The sequence below is a fragment of the Otolemur garnettii genome, unplaced genomic scaffold (genome assembly GCF_000181295.1).
Source record: "Otolemur garnettii isolate 467f Iridium unplaced genomic scaffold, OtoGar3 scaffold00104, whole genome shotgun sequence".
Classification (NCBI taxonomy): Eukaryota; Metazoa; Chordata; class Mammalia; order Primates; family Galagidae; genus Otolemur; species Otolemur garnettii.
In genome coordinates, this window is record NW_003852499.1 from 2,624,141 (window position 1) to 2,633,807 (window position 9,667).

General features: G+C 48.7%; 1 protein-coding gene and 1 pseudogene across 1 annotated transcript in view; one reads left to right on the plus strand and one right to left on the minus strand.

Moving 5' to 3' along the window:
* The window catches only part of LOC100956518, a 24,800-nt pseudogene extending 21,764 nt beyond the window's left edge, over positions 1-3,036 (minus strand).
* VWF (von Willebrand factor) overlaps positions 2,867-9,667 on the plus strand; it is a 147,272-nt gene continuing 140,471 nt past the window's right edge. The window contains exons 1-3 of the mRNA XM_003796416.3: positions 2,867-3,100; positions 4,290-4,344; positions 6,364-6,531. Of these exons, the coding sequence (XP_003796464.1) occupies positions 4,290-4,344; positions 6,364-6,531 (223 nt within the window). The 5' untranslated portion in view covers positions 2,867-3,100. The remainder of the gene's footprint in view (positions 3,101-4,289; positions 4,345-6,363; positions 6,532-9,667) is intronic.

Sequence of the window (9,667 nt, forward strand, 5' to 3'; positions counted from 1 at the left end):
TCCTGGGCTGAAGTGATCCTCTTGCCTCACTTTTTTCCTATTTTTAGTAGAGACAGGTCTTGCTTTTGCTCAGGTTGGTCTCAAACTCGTATGCTCAGGCAATCCACCTACTTTGACCTCCAAGAGTGCAAGGAGGTCACCTGGCGTTTACTACGTATTTTCATTTCTAAAAGTTCTTTTTCAGTCAGGACCCCGTGGCTTTGCCTGTAATCCTAGCACTCTGGGAGGCCAAGGAGGGTGGATTGCCTGAGCTCAGGAGTTGGAAACCAGCCTGAGCAAAAGCGAGACCATGTCTCTAAAAATAGCCAGATATGGTGGTGGGTACCTGTAATCTTAGCTACTCGGGAGGTTGAGGCAAGAGGATCACTTGTGTGCCTAAGAGTTTGGGGTTGCTGTGAACTATCATGCCACAGCACTCTACCAAGGGCAACAAAGTGAGGCTCTATCTCAAAAAAGCTTTTTTTTCAATTCTTTTCTCATTATGTCTTTTTTTTTTTCTTGAGACCTAGTCTCAAGCTGTTGCCCTGGGTATAGTACCATGGCGTCACAGCTCATAGCAACCTCAAACTCTTGGGCTTAAGTAATTCACTTGCCTCAGCCTCCCAAGTGCTAGGGCTAAAGGTGCCCGCCTCAATACCCGGCTATTTTTTGGTTGTATTTGTCATTGTTGTTTGGCAGGCCTGGACTGGATTCAAACTTGCCAGCTCTACTGATGTGGCTGGTGCCTTAGTCTCTTGAGCTACAGGCACCAAGCCATCATTATATCTTTTAAAAAATGTTTTCATCTCCTACTTTTTAGTCTATTAGAATTTGCAATACTCATTTTTTTTCATTGTGGTCTAATCATTTTATTATCTGAAGTTCTTAGGGGTCTAATCCTGCTTTTGGTTGTGACTTCTTATTCTTGCAATGGTAGATTGTTTTCTCAAGTGCTTTAAAATGTGAAATTTTGAATTCATCCTCAAGAAAGCCATATTTGTGAGTTTCATATGTGATCTGAGAAGAAGATCACATATAACCTTTTTGGTAGATTTGTATTTATTTCTGCCAGGAACCTCAGGTACTGAGACTACTAGCTTGGGAGTTCTTGCACTATGTTGTAATGTGAATTTTTTTTTTTTTTTAGAGACAAAGTTTCAGTTTGTTGCCCTGGGTAGAGTGCTGTGGTGTCACAGTTCACAGCAACCTCCAGCTCTTGGGCTTAGGCAGTTCTCTTGCCTCAGTCTCCTGAGTAGCTAGGACTACAGGTGCCCACCACAGTGCCCGGCTATTTTTTGTTGCAGTTTGGCTGGGGCCGGATTTGAACCCGTTACCTTCAGTATATGGGGCTGGAGCTCCAACTCACTGAGCCACAGGTGCCGCCCACTATGTTATAATGTGAATTTAAATCTCAAACTTTCATGAGTGCAGGGCTACAAATTCTAAAGAAAGACTTAATTTCCCCATCTCCAAGTCCACGGAGATAGACAAGTTACTTTGTCACTGTGTTGGTGGATGGATGTTTCTCCTGGTCCACCCCTTGTAAGATGTTCCTCTTCATGGCTTTGGCTCTCTGCAGGGGACCCAGTTCTAGTCCTCTCCTAGGTCAGGGCCAAGCCTCCTTTCCTGGCCATGCAATGTTCAGCCTGTCGCCTAGAGGCTACCCAGGTTGGCCGATCGCCACAGGCCTGCACCACTTAATGCTGGTTTAGGCTCTTCTTCCTCCCCCCAACCTTGGAGGTATTCCAAGGCTCAGCTGTGTCTCTAAAGAACATTTGCTGTATTTAACACAGAATTTGAAGATATTTTGTAAAGGGAAGGTTTTCAGGTTATTGAATTTTTTAAAAAAGAAGAAAATGGGAATTCTTCAGTGCCTTTCCTGCTATATTATGCTAATTCTGCCTTGTGCTGTTTTCCTACCTTGGGAGTGTTCATCTTTCTCTCCTGGGGTGGTACAGGGAGTGGTGGATGGCAGGCATGTGGGAAGGGCAGAGTTTGGGGACATTGGTTTCTCAAAGTCTTAGGGCAGGTGGTGTCATGGAGAAGGGATGAGGTGGGCTTCCATCCCTCAACTCGGCTTGGGCTACTCATCTCAGCACCTGGCATCCCACCAGGAGACAGTCACTTCCCCCTGCCCCTGCCCATTTCATCAGCTACTTTTTTTTTTAGCAGGAATTAGTTTAGCAGAGAATGTTGAGAATTAGGCTTTTTTGGAATGGGAAGTTGGGAAGGAGGATTGGGATGTGTGTGTGCCTAAGTTCAGGGAAGGAGTTAGCTTAGCAAAAACGGGGTGGAACAGTCTTTGAAATTTAGAACTATTGGAATCTAATCATAAGACAAGTATTAGAACCCCCTCATCATTTTATAAAGGCCCTGATGTGTGGCTGGGAACTTCATCTTTAACCTGTCCATTAAACTGTGGCCAGGACCCAAACTGATTGTTTTTATCGGGGGCCAGCACCAGATTGTTCCTACCTAGGGTGGATAGGAAGTGTTAGTGCTCTCCTTCCTCCAAATGTGGTAGCTAAATTGGCTCCGGTTGAGGTGTTTTTCCCAAAGTCCCTGGAGTCCAGCCCTGGAAGCCAGATCAGGAAGCTCTGTTGATTTAGGCCTGATCCTTCCCCAGCCTACCCTGGGACAGCCAGCATTCCCAGTCATCCTCTCTGTGTGTGAGGCACTCAGGGAGGACCAGGAACAAATGTGGGGACACAGGAGAGTGAGGGTGTTCGGGGAGGGCAAGGCCATTCATTAAGGCAGCTGGCAAGAGGTCTCCCTTCAAACTGTTCAAAGCCTTATCAGCTTGGAGGTATTCCTAATACTATTTCCTTTCATTGTTTCCTTTTGGTAATTATGGTCAGGCCAATGGCAGCTCACAGCTATTGTGGTGGGGAAGGGGGGAGGTTGGTGGACGTCACAACTTGGGCTTTATCTCTCTCAGCTGTGGGGCCTCCACAACCCCTGTGCTACAGACCAGCAGGACGGTTCCGAGCTGTAGCAGGCCTGACTCAGCCTCGGCAGCTGCTGGGAGCATGGCCTAGGTGTGGCTGCGTGCACCATCGTGCAGCTGCTGAGTTTCCCAAGGGACCCTGGAGACACCTACAGCCCCCATTTGCAGGGGAAGGTACAGTGTTTTGGGAGGAGAGCTGGCTCACTTGTGGGAGGAAGAGGCAGGGCTGACCCCTACCCCTGGGAGCTGCACTAGAAGGGCTTTGTTTGGAAGGCGACTCAGTTCAGCAGGGACAATTCTAATGTCCCCTCTCCCACTTGCCTCTGGGGTCCTATGGCTACTTTTCTCTGAGCAGGGGGTTTTACTGCATGGTAGTACTCACATGAAGGCGTTAGAATGAGCTTCACCCTCACCTCTGGGAAACTTCTGTGAGCAACCAGCGCACCTGTGTGTTGGGAGTGGGAGAGGGGCACCTGCTCTGAGACCAAGACTTGGCCCTATCTGATATCACAGCGTTCCTTCCACAGATATATAATAAATTGTGTGTATCTCTCCTTTGTTTGGTTGGATGGGGCATTAGGTACGAAAGGAATCACCCCCAGTGAATCTCAGATGACAGATTAAGCACTTCATTTAACAAGATTTTCCAGAGGAGAAGAGCTATGACAAGGATACTAAGGGACTTGGGGTCCCTTAATTGCCAGCCAAGAGCAATTGTTCTTCTCTGGTGGGGAGGCTTGCAGTGGGGAAATTTGCCTGGGCTCCAGGATGTGGGGCTCCTGTCCATTTATCAGATCAACTCAGCAAACATTTACTGAGCATCTCCTGGGCGCTGGGCACCATGCCAGGGCCTGGGGACAGAGATGAGGGAGACACCCCTGATCTGGAAGCTCTCGGGGTACAGGCAAGGGGACCAATCAACAAATAGTCAGTTGGGGGTTCCTGAGCATACTCTAAGTTTGGGTGCTTCTGTGCGGACACAAGTGAAAGGCAGTTTCTTCTCAACCTGCTTGTTGCCAGGCAGGGAAGGATGGGAAGGCAGGAAGGAATGGCTGCTGCAGGAGGGCAGGGACGGGAGAGGAGCAGCAGGGGAAGGCAGGGCTGTCCTCCTCTGAGCTGGCCCTGGGGCTGGGGCCCAAATGCCAACTCATGGCAGTTACTACTCTTGGGCCTGGCACTGGCCAGGGGGTTTTCTGGGGAGCCAGAAGCCCCTATTCAAAGAGGAGATGGGGGCCAATAAGGACCAGTCTTTTCTCCTGCTTTAGAGGCATGTTTTTCCCACTTCACACACTGATAAGAGCACATACTAGCAGCCATCTATCTGGGCAGCAATAACCAGCTCATTTCTCTTGCTTTTCTGCAGATGATTCCTGCCAGTCTTGTGGGGTTGCTCCTTGCTCTGGCCCTCACTTTGCCAGGTAGGTACCAAAAGGCTTCCATTCCTTACTTCCACCCCAGGGCCATTTAGAGTAACCCCCTTCCAGGAATGAACAGGTCTGTCTGGAGCTCACCTGTGTGCGCAGCCCCATGTGAGGCTCATTCCAGTTGCCTTTTGTGAAGATTCTGCAGAGCCCGCTGGCCCTACCTTGTGTTCCTCAGAGATGGCATGCCTGCAAAAACCTTTTATTGGCAAATAGCCAAAGAACTGTCCTATGTGATAGAGCACAGGTGGGGAAGAAGGAAGCCAAGACTTGATAGATGATTAGTTTTAGGAAGGATTGTAGAGGTCATCTCGTAGTCCCTTCCATGGTACAAATGAAAAGACTGAGGATCAAAGAGCAGAAATGACTACTCCAAAACTGCAAGATCAGATCTCAAGTTCTCCCAGGTCCCAGCCCACTTTCCACTGTACTGCCTTCCTTCCCTCACTGAGATTCTGAGTCTGTGAATGGCAGGAGTCTTTTGACCTTGAACTGTCTCCAATTAGATCCCTAAGGTTAGCAGCATTCAGCCTGCTATCCACAGGTTAGTCTGGGAAGAAATGTATATTTGTCACACTCTCTGCATCCTTCTACCAGGGGCCTGTGCAGGGGACCCAGAACACTTAGAGGTTTACCTCTATGATTCCCCACCTGACAACACACACACACACACACACACACACACACACGCATTCATGTACAACATACACGCATGTGTGCATGTACATAGTGAGGAAGGTAACACATGACCCTGGAGGAGTTAATATTTCATGGATTTCATACAGCAGGCACACAGTCTGATCCACTGACAATTTAATCTTCTCAAGATATACTAGATACAGTGAGGATCAAGATACAGTTGTATTTAGATACAGAGATCCTCACTGAGATCTACTGCTAATATTAAAAAATTTGGGCCAAGCACGGTTGCTCACACCTGTAGTCCAAACACTTTGGAAGGCCAAGCCAAGAGGATTGCTTGAGCCAGAAGTTTGAAAACAGCCTGGACGACCTATCAAGACCCCTTCTCTATAAAAAAAAAAATTTTTTTTTTGAGACAGAGTTTCACTATGTCACCCTTGGCAGAAAAACCTCAGAACTCTTGGGCTTAAGTAATTCTCTTGCTTCAGCCTCCCAAGTAGCTGGGACTACAGGTGCCTGCCACAATGCCCAGCTATTTTTTTTTGTTGTAGTTGTCATTGTTGTTTAGCTGGCCCAGGCCGGGTTCAAGACCATCAAACTTGGTGTATGTGGCTGGTGCCATAATCACTGGGCTATGGGCGCTGAGCCATAAAAAACTTTTAAAGAAGTTACCCAGGCATGGTAATGCACACCTGTAGTTTTAGCTACTTGGGGGCCTGAGGCAGGAAGATTGCTTGAGCCCAGGGTTTTAGGCTACAGACAGCTATGATGGTGCCACTGCACTCTAGAACTGGCAACAGAGTGAGGCCCTATCTCAAAACAAAAGAAACAAAAAACTTGGCAAAATGCTAAGAACTTAACAATAGGCGGTTATACTACATATATTTAGATGCACAATATGATGTGGCAACTAAAAATCATTGTAATATTGTAAATATCCCCAATAGTATGATGAAGTCTTTATAATGCACTGAGAAATAAACAGATTATAAATCGTTTACACAGGATGGTCACAAATTTTTAAAAAATCCACAACTGTACATATGCTGTAAAATATTTAAATATTAACTCTAGTTATCACTGGGTATTGGGTTACAGAAGATTTTGCAACTTCTTTGTGTTCTTTTTCTCCTGTATTCTCCAAGTTTTTATGACCATGATTATATGTCAAAACTCGTAGATTTTCTAAAAAATTGTTCTTTCATTATTGATGTGAGTTCTGGGTCCTATTTGGAGGCTGAAAGTAATAGCTTTAGTCTTATTTAGGATCTCAAATACCTTCCCACAGCCCAACTTCTATCAGTGGCAGCCTTATTTCTTCAAGGCCAAAGAGGTTTGGGCAGGTGGTCTCAGCTGTGCTCACTTTTCCTCCAGGGACGCTTTGTGTGCAAGGGAGTCGGGGCAAGTCCTCGTCAGTGGCCCGATGCAGCCTCTTTGGAGATGACTTCATCAACACCTTTGATGGGAACATATACAGCTTTGCAGGACACTGCAGTTACCTCCTGGCAGGGGACTGTGAAAAACACTCCTTCTCACTTCTTGGTGAGTCCCGGGCACTGCAGGGGGGAATTCAGATAGGGGGCTGGCTGAGCTCAGGCTGGTGTGTGTGGAAGGATTCCTCATCTCAGGTCAGTGTCTGAACTCCAACGTTGCTGCTAAGAACACAGAAGGGAACAGCCCTTGGCTTCCCTTGGCTTCTCCCAGGACTCTCCCCACTGGAGCCTGGTGGGATGCAGACAGTCTCCATGCTTCTCCACCGGTTGTATCCATAGCTCTGGGTCCAGGCAATGCTCTGGGAGCTCCAAAGCCTTAAGAGGATTGAACTACATCATTCTGTAGACTATATAAGCTTCTCGCTAAAAGAAAGACTCATCGTTGTTTTCTTGGTGGCCGGCAAGCATCTTCAGAATATTGCTTATGTTGGGCACCTCATGTGCTCCTGGAAAAGTGTGGGTACTCGTGTTGTTTCAGCAGCCCCACAGCAGCTCTGGGATGTAGGTGGGGTCACCACGCTTTTACAGGCCTGTACTAGCAGTTAGTGCAGTTTTAGTGGCAGGAGAAGATTGTATAATCCTTCCAAGACCTGGCAGATGATGAAAGGAGGAGCTGGGGTTTGATCCCAGCCTCTCAGGTTGGAAGAACCTTCTCCATACTTAGAGCAGAGGACATTTGCCAAGGCTGGGAGAGGGGCTGGAGGTGGTGATGGAGAATTATGGTTTGGTGACCTCTATACCCTATGAATTTGCCAGATGAGTGTGATGTGGGGATGCTACAAAACCTAGCAAAGGTGGGGGCCTCAGCCTTGGGGAGTAGAGAGAGAATGAACAGACTCACTCCATTAAAGAAGTTTTCGTGACACTTGTTAAAGCCAGTAAGGAAGACTTTATTCCAGAGGGACTGCTGCAGGGGAGATTGTGGTAAAGGATGAGAGCGGGCTCAACTCTGACCACAGCAAGGAAAGGTGGAGATTTAGGCCCAAGGAGCAGGGTGGGGTCAGTGATGGGAAATTACTAAGAGGAAACCTTGGCAGTAAGGGGTATGGATCCTTGACAGGATTCTTGCTGAAGGCAGGCCAGGGTGAGTGGATATTGAGGGTGGATGGTCTTTGCTAAATTGACCCATTGGGATTTTTGCTAAAACTGAACTAAACAGGTCAAGGCCAGAGTCCAAGGTCAGGAGAGGGCTCATAGCAGACTGACTTAGTTGAGTGAAACAGGGTTGACCACATCCGGATACTTATGGAGACCAGGCTGTAGGGCTCCAGGGCTGTCACTCCATCAGCCAACAGGATGGGCACAGTGCATCCTGTGTGTCCAGCACTGGGCTCGGCTGGGTGGGAGCTCAGCAAGTTGAAAGTTGGCCACAGCTTCCCTGGCTTCTTGGCCTCTCCCCTAGGCTGTCTTTGCCACCTGCTTGGACGCTTCTGGGAAACCTCTAGTCGGGTGACCTCTGGGTGCTGCCATTGCTCCCACCCCTCCATGAACTTTGCAAGGGAAAGGGCTATGTCTAGCTCATCTTAGTTTCCTGGCGTTTAGTTCACTGGGGGCTCTGTCTACCCTATGGGGTCAGGCGATCTCTTTGTTGTCTTTTTTTTTCTTTTTTTTTTTTTATTAATTGTTAGCTGTATACATTTATGCATGCATGGGGTACAGTGTAGTGTTTTCATATACAATTTGAAATACTTTCATCAAGCTGGTTCACATACATTTTATGTCATTTGCTTTGTCATTGTGTCAAAACAGTTATATTCTAGTTCTAGAAAAGTTCACTTGTACCCTTGTTAGATAGATATATAGGTGATCTTTCCGGTCACCCTCCCACCACCCAGCCACCCTTCTCCCCTCCCCTCCCCCACCCCTCCCCCTCTTTGTTGTCTTGAAGAAGATACATACAGGGGCAGTGGCATGTGAGGAGCCTGGGGTGAGGGAGCTGTGGCTGGGCAGAGAGGACAGGAGAGGGTGCTCCATGCAGCGGGGACAGCATGAGCAAGGGGAGGAGGCTGGGTGGCAAGTGGGTTCCCAGAGGGGATGAAGTGGGGAGATCAGTGGGGCTGGAGCAGTGGTCTCCAAACCCCAGTCTGCATTGGGGTGCCTGGAGGCTCCATCCCTAGAGTTCTGCCTCAGTAGATCTGGGAGGGGCCAAAAGCGTTCATTTCTAATAATTTTCTAGCTGTTGCTGTTCTTAGACTGGAGACCAAACTTTGAGAAACCAGGACTGGAGCATAGTGGGAGAGGAGGCTGCAGGCTAGGGCGCTGGGGTCTGGGAGGGAGTCTGTTTCCATCCTGCAGGGTCTGAGGGGCTAGTACAGGGAAGGGTCCAGAGGGAACTGGTGCTTTGCCAAGATGGTCCTGACAAGGAGAGAGGTGGAGGCAGGGTGGCCTTGGCCAGAGTAACCAAGCCGGAGATGAAAAGGGCCAGAAACACCCCAGGGCACCTGTGGGGCTCCCACCTAGCAGCTGGGAAGGAACTGGGAGAGCAGCTGGAGGGAACCTTCCTCTTCCCCAAGAAGTTGAAGACCCTGGCCCTCCCACCTTGGGTGGCTCCAGTGTGTAATTTAAATGAGTTTCTCCATCTTAAAAGTCACAGTGGGCGATGCGGGTGCCATGCTTCAGATGGGATGTCAGTGAGGCTGGAGGGTTAGAAGTGGCAGGAGGAAGATTATGAAAGAGGAAACCACGACACCCTCCCCACTCTATAACTGGGCTTCAGGAGAGGTTTCAGGGAGGGATCTATGGCATCACTCTGGTGCCCCAGAGGGCTGCTGTCTTGACTCCATGGTCTGTTTTAGTACAGCGCTGCTGTGGACTCCCTGTCCTGGTGTCAGGTGTGTGAATAAAAATGTTATCTTGGTCCCAGGCAGAGTTTGTGTTCTAGGCTTGGGGAGCCAAGCCAGCATCTTGGAAAAGTCTCTTCCCTCTAATAAAGCCCACTTCTCAATCCCTCTTTGTTGCCGGATGACCCTGTACCAGAGGTGCAGGCCACGCTCCTCCCTGGGGCTGTCACTGCCACCTCCTCTAGGGAGCCCTTGGCCATTCCTGTCCAGCACTAGACACATCCACCTGTGCTCACTGGTTGGTTCCCAGCCCCTGAGACTTGCGGCTGTGCCCCCGGCAGGAAGCTGCAACATGGAAAAGAGCTGCAGTTGGAGTCAGAATACCTGTGGGCTCGGCTGCGCTTC